The sequence below is a fragment of the Phascolarctos cinereus genome, unplaced genomic scaffold (genome assembly GCF_003287225.1).
Source record: "Phascolarctos cinereus isolate Bilbo 61053 unplaced genomic scaffold, phaCin_HiC Scaffold_3;HRSCAF=262, whole genome shotgun sequence".
NCBI lineage: Eukaryota > Metazoa > Chordata > Mammalia > Diprotodontia > Phascolarctidae > Phascolarctos > Phascolarctos cinereus.
In genome coordinates, this window is record NW_027555736.1 from 177,865,585 (window position 1) to 177,878,481 (window position 12,897).

Here is a 12,897-nt window from a genome sequence, read left to right on the forward strand (position 1 = left end):
ATAATAGAAGGGAGGAAAGATTGAAGGAGGTGATAGTCAAAAGCAAAACACTAGTGAGGGGGAGAAAGGAGAAAGAAAAGCATAAACAGGCGGAAAAAAGGATGGAGAAAAAGACAGATAGTAATCATTAACTGTGAAATTTGAATCACTATCTTTTTTTTTCTCTTCTGTTGAGTCTTGTTTCCTCTTTCTGATGGTTCCTCCTATCGGTTTTAATTTTTACTTACCATTTCAACTAATGTGGAAATATGTTTAATAGGAATGTAAATGTATAGCCTGTATCGGATTGTGCGCTATCTTGGGGAGGGTGGTAGGGAGGAAGGGGGAGAAAAAATTTAAACTAAAAAGCATATGGAAGTGATTGTTGATCAATCAAAATAAATTAATAAAATTTTTTAAAAAAGAAGCTAGGGACTGTAAGAGGTAAAGGTGAAGAGGGAACGAATACCTGGGAGACAGTCCATGCAAAAGAATGGAGGCAGGTGATTGAGCATACCATAAGGGGGAGTAATAGCAAATAGACTGGAAAGGCAGATGGAAGCCAGACCATGAAAGGTTTTAAATACAAAGCTGAGGATTTTGCACTTTATCCCAGAGACCATGGGAAGCTCAGACCCCTGTTTTGGGAACATCAAATTGTCAACAGCTTGGATGATGCACTTAAAACAGGAAGACTTGAATCAACAAGACCTGGCAACTAATTGGATTGAGGAGATGTTAGAGGAGGGAATTTCAAAGAGAAGATAGTGGAAGATGACTCTGAGGCTCCAAACCTGGAAAATGGGAAGAACGGTTGTGCATTCAATCAAAACAGGAAAGTCTGAAAATGAGATAGATTTGGGGAAACAGAAATCACATTTTTAAAAAATTAGTTTATTTTTATTTATAGGTTCTATTAATATCTCACTTAATTTACTTCCTTATTTACTTGTCTGTGGGAGTTTATTTCTCTGCCAGCATTATTTGTCCAACTTTTCAGAGAACAGCGATAATTTTTTTTTATAAGTCAACATGTACAACAAAATAATGCAGATAGAATGGTGCTCAATAGAAGTCTGTAGATAATTTCTGTAGTATCAACATTAACGGGGGAGCTAGGTGGTCCAATGGATAGAGTACTGGGCCTGGAGCCCGGAAGACTCATCTTCCCGAGTTCAAATATGGCCTCAGGTGGTGCAGTGGATAGAGCTCCGGGCTCTGGAGTCAGGAAGACAGGAATCAAAATTTGGCCTCACACACTTGATCACTTGATACTTACTGGCTGTGTGACTCTGGGCAGGTCACTTAACACCAACTGCCTGGGGAAAAAAACGGAGGGGGGGGGACACTCTGGATCTCCCCAAATCATTGGTTATGGGGCAGCTAGGTAGCTCAGTGGATAGAGCACCAGCCCTGGATTCAGGAGGACCTGAGCTCAAATCCGGCCTCAGACACATAACACTTATTAGCTGTGTGACCCTGGGCAAGTCACTCAATCCCACTGCCTACTTAAAAAAAAAAAAAGGCCTCAGACATTTCCTAACTGTGTGATCCTGAGCAAGTCACTTAACTCTGTTTGCCTCAGTTTCCTCATCTGTAAAATGAGCTGGAGAAGGAAATGGCAAACCACTCCAGTACCTTTGCCAAGAAAACCCCAAAATAGATCACGAAGACTGAAAACAACTAAATGACAAATCTGTCTACAGATTAAGAGTCATAGGATCTAAATGGGTTTATTAACATGAATTTTGTCATCACTTCCTCAACACATGGGCATTTAGAAAAGCTTTTAATAGAATATTAAATATTCTCATAATAAATTTTAATAACACTTTGTGATTATTATTTACAAAAGCTTGGGCACCTCAACTTAAATACAATTAATCTTATCCCACAATTCTTCCCAAATATACTCATCATTCATCCAATAAACATTTATTGAATGCCTAGTATTTGTCAGGCACTGTGCTAAGGGTATTATCACAATATTACAAGAATTCTCATTAAAGTATAGATTTCAGAGTGGAATTAGAAAGTCCATGAATGACTACCACAACAGTATTTGAAATATCTATAATTTTTGGAATCTTGAAATTCACACAATTTACTACTTACATTCTGTGTTTAATTTCATACTTTGCTTACCTTGGAATGTTTCCATATTCTGGTACAAATGACTGGGGTAGTGCAGAAAAAGGTACTCCAAATATTTTCCCCTAAAATGTAAAAGTCATTTGTTATAAGCATCAAGATAAAAAAGTTACAAGTATAAGCACAGAATGTATGTAAACTTGTAAAGGAAGACAAATTGTGATTTCAGGTAAGAGGTAAAAAAAAAACAAAACAAAAACAGAATACACTACTTACTAATATTCTGAGATATAATTAGTCATATTAGCCAAAAGACCACAGACTTTGGTGACAAGGAATCTTAACAACAGGACAAATACTAACCTTGAGCAAATTCAGGTCATGTGATTAGCAAAAAAAATTCTACATCAAATTATCTACGTACTTCCTTAAGCAGTAATAGGGAAAAACAGATTAACTTTTGTGGCTGATGAATGTCATTACTATTTTCTAACAAAATGTTCCAAGAGACTAGGACTAAGAAATATTAAAAGTAAACCTCAAAAATTCCAATTGATTTACCACTTCTCGTACAGTTGCTATTTCTATAATAAAATTACCTTCTTTCTTAACTATTTGAAGTACAATTTTTTCCTAAGAGTATTTATCAGAACAACTTGTGAAAGGCACCCAAGATGTAGTAGTTCTGGATTTCAAGTCATATCTCCTTCATTTATTAGTTATGTGGCCTTTGACAAGTCACTTCACCTCTTTCAAGACTATTACTTCAACTATAAAAGGAGGATAATTCCATGTAACTCATGGGAAGTTTTACAGACTGCACATTACAAAAAAAATGAGTTATCATTAATAATCTGAAATCAAATTCTGAGATCGTGGAAAAAAATACTACAGGTGGTAAGTATTAAAAGAATTAATGCTTAAAATTTTTCTATAAGCTTACATTGTATTTAGGGAAATGACTCATTGAGAAGACATCCCATTACTAGGATTGGAGAAAAGCATTTACAGCATTTTTTCAAAATCAATCCATAAGCATTTATTAAGCTGTTACTATATGCCAGGCACTGGGGATAAAAATACAAATAAAATAACACCTGCTCTCAAGGAACTTATGTTCTAATGAGGGAGATAAGTATACATAGAATATAAATAAAGTAGTTAAATTTCTAAACATGCTTTTGAGGGAGGAAGGAAAATCAAGAAGGGTTGAAAGTGATATTTTAGCTGAGTCTTGAAGGAAAAGAGATTTTATGAGGCAAAGGTAAGGATGGAGTGAATTACAGGCATGCAGAGATGGCAACTGCAAAGGAGATATCTAGTACATGAGGGGCACAGGAAAGGCTAGTCTGTATGGATTAAGGATTGGGGGGAGAGGTTAGTGAGTAACAATGAGGATGGAAAGATAGGTTGTGAAGGGCTTTAAAAGCTAAGTAGAGGAGTTTCTATTTTATCTTAGATAACAGGGAACCATTGGAGTTTATTTCACAGGTCACATTTGAGATAAAGGAAAATCATTTTGGCAGCAATATGTAAGATAAGACTGCAAGAGGAAATGGTTTGAGACAGGAAGAACAATTAGAAGACCAGTTCAATAATCTAAATGTGATGAGGGCTTGAACTAAGGAGGTGACTGTGTGAGTAGAAGGGTCAGACAGAAACAAGAAGACTGGCAACTGATCAAACATATGGGGTGAGGGAGAGTGAGGAGTTAATGATAACGGGGAAGGTTCTGAACCTGGGAAACTAGAAGAATGGCAGTGCCTTGGGCAGAAATAGGGAAGTTTAGAGAGAAATATAATGAGATGTTTTGGACCTGTCAAATTTGAGATACCTCTGGGACAAGTTTGTAATATCCAAAAACTGAGATAAATCTTGGCCACTGAGTTTGAAATATCCAATAGGCAAAGAGTGATGCAGGACAGAAGCTCAGAAGAGAAATTGGTGCTGGATATATAGACCTATAAGTCATCTACATAGGCTAAGGGTTAGGGATAGGAACTGTGATTTCACTGGTATAGAGAACTCCCAAATGAGGGTACTTACTCTACCAACACAGATTGGCACCTTCTCTGCAAAAAGTAGTGCTTAAATGCTTAGATCACTGAATAGTTAAGTGACTTTTGAGAAATCACACAAGAAGGCAGACGCAAGACTTGAACCCCAGGTCTTCCCAGCTTCAAGACCAGCTTTTTGACAGCAATGGCTCTCAAGTCATTTGAATGAAGATAATAATTAAAACTCTGGGAGCTGAGGAGGTCACTGCAAGAAATTCTTTCACACAACAAACATCTATTAAACACTTACTATGTGTTAGGCTCCAGAGAAAGATACAGTGACAAAAATGAAACAGCCCCTACTCAAGGAAATTACATTTCATGGGAGAGAGAAGAAGAGTATAGGAGAAGACACAGATAAACATAAGTAAATATACATACAAAATAACTGAGAGGAAGCACTAGGAACTAGGGGATGAGGAATTAGAAAAGGGTAGGTTGTACTTCAGCTAAACTTTGAAACTAAGGGTTTTTAAGAGGCAGAGGTGTGGAAAAAGAGTATTCTAGGCATGAGGGATAGCTTCTGCAAAGGTATGGATGCAAAGAATTGTCAGACAATAGGCTTACTTTAACCACATAGTACAAAAAGCAGAGTAATATGTAATAAACCTGGAAAGGCTGGCTGATGCCAGTTTTTGAAGGACTTCAAATGCCAAACAAGGCAGTTGTAGTATATGATCCTAAACATAATAGCAAACTTTTTGAGCAAAGGAACCACAGCCGTACCCATGCTTTAACAATCATTTGGTAGCTGAGTGGAAGATGGATAAGAGAGGGTAGAAGAAACCTGACCTACAGAGAACAATTAGGAAGCTACCATAATAGTCTAGGTGAGAGGTTAAGAGAGTTTGAACTAGGGTTATGGAATGAAGGATTAGAAAGATGTTTTGTTAAGTGGAATCAACAAGTGGTTGGGTATAGGGGTTGAGGGAGAATGAAAAGTTAAAGCTGATTTCAAGTTCACAAACTAGAATGATTAGCATAGTATGGCTCTCAAAAGAGAGAAACTTCAGAGAGGGGTGGGATTTTAGGGAAAGATAATTGAGTATTATTTTGGAGATGCTGAACTTAAGATGCCTATGGGACACCTAGAAATGTCTAAAAGGCAGCTGGTGATTCAGGCTGGAACTGAGGAGGGAGGCTAGGGCTAAAGATATAGATATGGAAGTGCATAGCAATACAAGTTGAATGCTGCAAGTGTCCTGACTACCTGCCTAGTGTTCTTTACACTACATAGATTTAATCCAACGCCTTCAATAGAATACTTTAAAATTCAGAGGAAGACAGAGAAAAACCAGTACACTGACAAACAAGTTGAATATTTTTAGAACACAAATATTAGTTTTTATGTATTAGTCTATGTATTTGTATAAACTGCAACCCATAAGTTTTTGTATTTAGAAACTATGAATGTGAACCAGTATTAAATTTTAATATTGTTATAAGCTATTTCACCTCATATTACATTCTGAACAAATTCCAATGGCCTTACCCTGATTTACACTATCCCTTAAAGACATTCATCCTTAATTCATGTACAACATAACCGTCCATTCTCATATTTGAGTAATGTTTTATATGGCTGTTTGTCCAATACAATGTACCCATTAGTCAGCTTCTACTCTAGTGACAAGATCTTAAGTATTGTTCAGCACCTAAAACACAGTATAGATGCTTGATACATGATTTTTAAATTATGAAATTAATTCCTTAATTTCATGAGTGGAAAAATATCAAGAGCTATGTTATGCAAAGACCTCCATCTTTCAATCCTTTTATTTAATCTCCTTCATTCATTTTTAGAATATAATGCTGTCTCAAAAAATATCACATGGCTCACACCATACCTAAGTCTTTTCCCTCAATTTCCCGAAATCTTTGAAAATACTATCTCATAGCTATAAAATATTGGGTAGAAAGAGACTGATTGAAGAGACTATTATATTGGTAAATAATCATCACTAGAAACGAGAAAGTGTCAATTAACTACCCAGTTCAAAATGTTTTATGACATGTAAAGCTGACAATAGCAAAAATTAGGTTTGGGCATAATTAGAAGATTTCAATTAACCATTATACACTTAAAAAGTAGCTGTAACAAATATCCACAAAAAGACCACCCAAAAGAAGCTGTATTAATTAATCTCACAACTCTATGTGTACACACACATTTCTAATACTTAACCAAAACTCCTCCTACACATTTAACAATTTCCACTAAACCATTCAGAAAACACCATTCTTTTTAAACGAATAAATAACCTTTCCTGACATCCTATAAGCCTTAGAAAATAATCACAAATACCCACTTAACCTGTATAAGCTTCAGGTTCTCACCCAAAAAACAGGTATAACAATACTCTGTAGTATACACCTCAAAGTGTTATTGTAAGGTTCAGATAAAATCAGGCATATGGAGCGCTTTGCAAACTTTAATGCACTATATAAACGTTAATTATAACCAATTATAAATCTTGGGATCTTCATTATATGGCTAATATTTTAGATCCATGTGTAAGACTGAGAAGCAGCATGGCTAGTAAACAGTCAGAAAGACCTAGGTTCAGAATCTGCCTTGGAGAATAGCTATGTGATTCTGGGCAAGTCACTTAACCTCTCTCTGGGCCTGTTTCCTCATCTGTAAAATGGTGAATTAGACTAGATGGTTTCTAAGTTCCTTTCTAGCTTTAAACAGGAGCTAAATGGGTCAGTGGACAGAAAGCTAGGCCTGGAGTCAAGAAGACTTGAGTTTAAATGCAGCTTCAAACATTTGCTAACTACCAGATCTCAGGCAAGTCACTTAACTTCTTAACCACTTGTCTCAGTTTTCCCATCTCTAAAAAGGGGATAACAATAACACCTACCTTACAGGATTGTTCTGAGGATCCAATGACATAATAATTATAAGGTACTTACCACAGTGTCTGGTACATGGTTAGCGCTATATAAATCTTTATCATTTTGTCCTCTTTTCTGGACAAAACTAAGGCTCCCCTTTCACCTGTTTGGTTTATAGTCACTCTTACTAGCCTTCAGATTTCCTTCCTCAGTCCTCTTCCGCTGGACTTACCCCAATGGCTACAGCTGTTGACTCCTGCCGGCCGAAATCCAACTGCCCTCGACCGCCCTTGATCTTTATGCCATAGGCGGCTCGGAGATGTTGCAGCAGGGCCAACCTCACCAGCCTCCGGTCCCTCATTCCTGCTCGTAACCCGCAACCCTCACCCACCCTTCTCTTCCTGGTCCTCGTCCTCCTCCACTCCCCGACCTTCCTCAGACACCAGCACTTCCACTTGCTACAAGCCCTCAGTGTCACCGCCTTCAGCCCAACACCGTTCCGTCCACTTCCAGCACCCCCGCTGGGGCCCTGGCCTTCTCCAGCCACGTCCGTGTCTCCTTCCCCCAATTCCCAGCCCTTAGCTCTGCTTTTCCACACCACGTTCCTCACACTGACCCTTCCCCTCCTCTAAGTCACTCCCCACTGCCTTATCCACGCTCCCGTTGAGACACTTCACACCCACCCGTCCACGATCCTTTCTAATCACTCCCCACAGGCCTGTCCACACCCCTTGAAGACACTTCACACAACTTCCCACTCCTTTCAAGACACTTCACACCCACCTGTCCACACTCCTTGCCAGTCACTCCCTACGGGCCTGTCCACACCCCTTGAAGACACTTCACACCAACTTTCCCACACTCCTTTTAAAACACTTCACACCCACTAGTCCACGATTCTTTTTGGTCACTGCCCACCAACCCGTGTCCACGCTCCCTCAGGCCCTTCACACCAGAAGACCTTCCCTCCAGACTCCCAGTCCCTCTCTATTTCCGGTCACTCTTCGGTCCGCAGGCCCACGCGGAACCCTAAACGCCCCCTACGTTTGGATAGTCAGATCCTAGGCTAAAGCTCCCTCAGACCCCGGAGACTCCGCGGTGCCCTCGCCCTGCGCTTCACCTGCCTCCCCCCGCCAACCCCCTCCCTGCGGCCCAGCCGCTGACTCCTCGAGCTCTTCCAGTCCCGGTCCCCGCCCGGGCTGGTCTCTGCTGTCACCTCGTCTCGCACGCTGAGGCTACCTCCCTCCCTCCCGCCCTCCGTCAGCCTGGCTGTACCCTCGGCCAGCGCATCCCGGGTCGCTCACTCCGGCTGAGCGGCCGCCCCCATAATCGGAATCCCGAAGCTGTCTCCCGCCCCCCACCCCACCTCCGCAGCCTCGCCAAGAGGCCGCCTCCAGTATAAACTCAGTCGCTCAAACAGCAGCGCCAAAGCCCGATGCAGTCTCTGATTGGTCCGCTCCCCATTCAAAATCAGGACCCCAAGGGACGCCTAATAACGGCCTGACTCGGCGGTAACGCTGAAGACTAACACAGGAAGCCAAGTCAGGGGGACCAAAAACAAACCCGGAATCTTATACAGGGACTAGCGCTTTCTTACCGAAATTTTCTGGGCCACAAAGAGTACTGCAGGAAGTGTGTCGGAAATCACCAAACCTTCCCGCCCCGTGCGCTACATCTCTCTGAAAATATTCAGGCAATTAGAAAAGACACCTCATCGGCCTTCAACTTGGAGGTGGGGTGGGCGGAGAAGGGTAGAGCAAGGTCCTACGGCAAGTCGGAGGAGGTATTTGTGGTGCGCTACCTTTGAGGGCAGCGAGTCCTTGCGGAACCGCCGGTCCATGTGGGCGGGCCCAGTCTGGAGGGCATCCAAGCGCGCTCCCTCTCATAACGGCAATTCAACTCAGACCTTTTATTGAGGACAAGCCGCAGAGCCAGGTGCCGGAGAGGCTGATGGCCGCGACTCCGGAGACGAATTCTGGCTCCCGGGATGAATTCCCGCCCTGAGCTTGATGCTGAGGCTCTGACCTGTCTTGGGCGTGCCGGGCTCCTGCGTCCTGTTTGTAAAATGAAGAACTGAGCGCTACTCCTCCCTGAAGGACCCCCCTTCGTTGCCAGGGATCTGGAGTTACAAATAGGAGAGACCTGAGTTTGAGGGCTACCTCTGACACTGGTTATGTGATCACGAGCGTGTCTTTTAATCTCTTTGAGCCCCAGTTTCTCATCTGTAAATGTAGTCTCCAAAGAAAAGGGAAGTGTGTTAGCTTGAGCCAGCCCATGAGTCAGAGCTTAGGTTTGAATTACAAGATGTTGGGAAGAGAGTTAGACGCACAGATATGCTTATCAAAAAATACACAGACATAATCTGGAGGGTTCAGCAGCTCTGGAATCCATTCTCAGTAGCCCTAAAGTAGCAGCCCCATTCCGTATGCTAGTCCAAAGTCCTATCTTCCATCCCTCTAAGGACAGTTTGTTTTGTTTTTGTTTTTTTGTTACCGTTTTTCAGTTATGTCAAACTCTTCGTGACCACTTTTGGGGGTTTTTTTGGCAAAGATACTGGAGTAGTATGCCATTTCCTTCTTCAGCTTATTTCACAGATGAGGAAACAGGTAAACAAGGTTAAGTGACTTGCCCAGAGTCACACAATTAATAAGCAATCTAAAGCTAGGGGCAATCTAAAGCCCTTTTCGAAGAAGAGATTTTAATATTCCAAAGAAGGCCTGCAAGGAAAAATAATGGCAGTGCCGTTTTGTCTTCTCTCCTGGGGTCAGTCTTGTGCAAAGTACCTTGGGGAAGGAAAGGAACCGGAAGAAATTTGGGATTGTGACCAGTGAGATATGACTTATCTTATCCCTGTCTGCTGGAGTTGAGGCACAAATGGTATGTACCTGAGACGGGATTATGTACTCAAGCCTCTTAAGCTAGCCAAAGTGCTACTTATCTTTCGCAACCCTGTAAGAAGTTATGCTGGCAGTATGGGAGTTCTCCTCTAAGCACCACCAGGTAGAATTTACTTAGGCGCCTATTATCATATAGAGGTAGCCCAACTCTAACTCTGCTTGCCCCAAGAGCTGGTGGTGTTGATTAATATCTGGTCTAATATTGTAGAATGACCACTTGATTTGAAGGTAATATGTGGATTCAAACTGCAGCTCTATTTACTGCTTGTAAGGTCATGGGCAATCACTTAACATCTCTGGTCCTCAGATTTCATCTTTGTAAAATGAAACAATAGAACCAGATGATTCTGTGAGCTTTCTAAGGTCTCTTCTAGGAATGATAGAGTTCGAATTCAGCTTGACCACCTATCCTCTCTCTATAAGGGAGGTATCATCAGTCATGAGAGTTGGTGGGATGGAAGACAAATGAGGCTTGGGGGTGGCGGGGAGAGAAACTGTAGTTCTTAAAGGAACAGAGGGTAGGAAGCAGCACTTTATTAAATCGTTATTATTACTGATTGTTATGATTTCTAAAACCATAGGTAGATTTCAGGCATTTTCTCTCACTGTCTCCCATTCTTGGAATACTATCCCTCTTCAGCTCCACCTGTTGACTTCTCTGGTTTCCTTTAAGTCCCACCGAAAATTCCATCTTTTACAGGGAGCTTTTTCCAACCTCTCAATTCTAGTACCTTCCCTCTGATAATTATTTCCTAGTTGTCCTGTATATATCTTGTTTGTATATATTTGTTTACATGTTGTGTGCCCCATTAGATTATGAGCTTTTTGAGGGCAGAGCCTGTCTTTTGCCTTTTTGTATCCCCACTGCTTAGCACAGTGCCTGGCATTTTGTAGGCTTAGTAAATGTTTATTGATTGATTGATTATAAATTGGGAATAGTGAAAAAAAGATGTCTCTAAAGTAGGCATTCTGAAGCTGGGGTCTGAAATTTTTGTCTGTTTTTACTATTTCAAAAAAACTGGTTTTATGTGTTTTATGCATTTAAAAACATTGTTCTGAGAAGGGGTCCATAGGCTTGACAAGATTGCCAAAGAAGTCTATGACACACACCAAAAGTTAAGAACCACTGCTTTATAAAGAAAAAGCTTCTTATGAGGAAGCATCTTGTCCCAGTTTCCTGATTATCTCAATTTAAATCCCTGTTCTTGACTTTTTTGAAGGGACCATATTTCAGAATTACAAAGGGGGAGGAAACAGTTTGGCATCTTAAAAGTGCTTTGCAGTTTCCCAAATAGAATCCAATTTGATTTCTTCCTCTTCCTATCCAATCCTGGGTTCAAGTGATTATCTATCTTCAGTGCCCACCTATGACCAAAAAAGATGGATTGATTCAATGTGCTGTCTCTCCAGTTAAGTATCATGATCTGTGCAATATATACACTTCATCCATGTCTGTGTGGACTGCTAGGACAATCTTTCAAGAAGCTATGGAGCAGCTTGGTTCATTTATTCAACAAGAATTTGTTAAATATCTATAAATTGCCAAGCACTACATTGGATGAGTTCCTTTCCTCAGGGAACTTACAGGCTGATGGAGAGAAACAACCTGGCCTTTTCTCAGTCTTCATCCTTCTTGACCTTTGTGCAAACTTTGACCCTGTGATTAACTTCTCTCTTCTTTTTTGGTGGATTCTCTCTTCTGGTTCTCCTCCTACCTATTTGACCCCTCCTTTTCATCTTCTTTGCTGGACCTTCATCCAGATCATGCCCACTAACTTAGTCACAGATGTACCATAGGAATCTGTCTTGAGCCCTCTTCTTCCTCCTATTTTACTTGGTGATTTTATCAGTTCCCATGGATTCAATTATTTCTGTGCTGATGATTCAAAAAAATCTACTTATCTGGCACTAACCTCTCTCTTCTTACCTCCAGTCTTACATCTCCAACTGCCTGTTGGACATCTCAAACTGGACAGCCTATAGATATGTTAAACTCAACATGTCTAAAACTTAACTCTTTTCTTTACCTCCAAACTCTCCCCTCTTCCTAACTTCTCTTTTGCTTTGAAGAGTGTCACTATTCTTCTAGTCACTCAGGAAGCAGGGTTGGTCCAAGTTGGGAAGAATTTGCCTGTATTACAACCCTGAAGGGAGCAATTGTACCATCTGGCAGCTTCCTATTTTAAATAATTATTATTGTTATCCAGGTGCTAGGTTCAGCTGTTTCCATGCTGCCAAAAGAGTACAAGTGATGTCAGTGTTTCTAAATTTCAGTGCCCTGGGCCAAACTTAATTTTCCACACCTTGGTTATGACATTGCCTTGTGTTGTTTAACTTTTTTTTTTTAATTAATGACTGGTCAAGTAACAGATGGCATGTTTATCAAATTTTCAGGTGACAAAGTTAGGAAGATAGCTAACATTGGATGACAGGTTTGAGAAAGATCTTTTTAGAATAGAACACTGGGCTGCATGCATTAGGCTGAAATTTAATAGGAGTAAATGTAAAATCTTATACTTCAGTTCAAGAAATCAAATTTAAATGTTTAAGATTTGTGTGAAAGAGATCAGAGACATTAGTGGATGCCAAGGTCAAAATGAATTAACTTTGTGACAAAACAACCAAAAAAAAAAATGCCGTGCTTTGCTGCACTGAGAGGCATACTGTCTAGAATGTGTGAGTTGATAGTCCTACTGTATTCTTACTTTATCAAATGACATCTGCAGTATTATGTTCAGTTTTGGTCACCGTGTTTCAGGAAGGACAATGTTAAGCTGGAGAGTATCCAGAGGAGGGTTACTAAGATGGGGAAGGGCTTCAAAATTATGCCACTTGAGGACTCATAGAAGGAGCTGGGGATGTGTAGCACGGAGAAGGCTTGGCAGTAATTTGATAGCTGCCGTTCAAGTATTTGAAGGACTGCTATGTGGAAAAGGGATTAAGATTCACTCTGCTTAGTCTCAGAGGGCAGAACTAAAGAAAGATTTAGGCTTGATCTAAAGAAAACCTTCCTAACAGTTAGAGCTAACTGAAAG

General features: G+C 40.7%; 1 protein-coding gene and 1 long non-coding RNA gene across 2 annotated transcripts in view; one reads left to right on the plus strand and one right to left on the minus strand.

The window, feature by feature from the left end:
* Nucleotides 1-7,707, minus strand: part of ARHGAP11A (Rho GTPase activating protein 11A) — a 28,304-nt gene extending 20,597 nt beyond the window's left edge. The window contains exons 1-2 of the mRNA XM_020995301.2: nt 7,198-7,707; nt 2,125-2,195 (exon numbers count right to left, since the gene is read on the minus strand). Of these exons, the coding sequence (XP_020850960.1) occupies nt 2,125-2,195; nt 7,198-7,326 (200 nt within the window). The 5' untranslated portion in view covers nt 7,327-7,707. The remainder of the gene's footprint in view (nt 1-2,124; nt 2,196-7,197) is intronic.
* A 1,025-nt stretch (nt 7,708-8,732) lies between these two features.
* LOC144456325 (uncharacterized) overlaps nt 8,733-12,897 on the plus strand; it is a 54,286-nt gene continuing 50,121 nt past the window's right edge. Inside the window, exon 1 of the long non-coding RNA XR_013485391.1 lies at nt 8,733-9,842. This is a non-coding gene — a long non-coding RNA (uncharacterized LOC144456325). The remainder of the gene's footprint in view (nt 9,843-12,897) is intronic.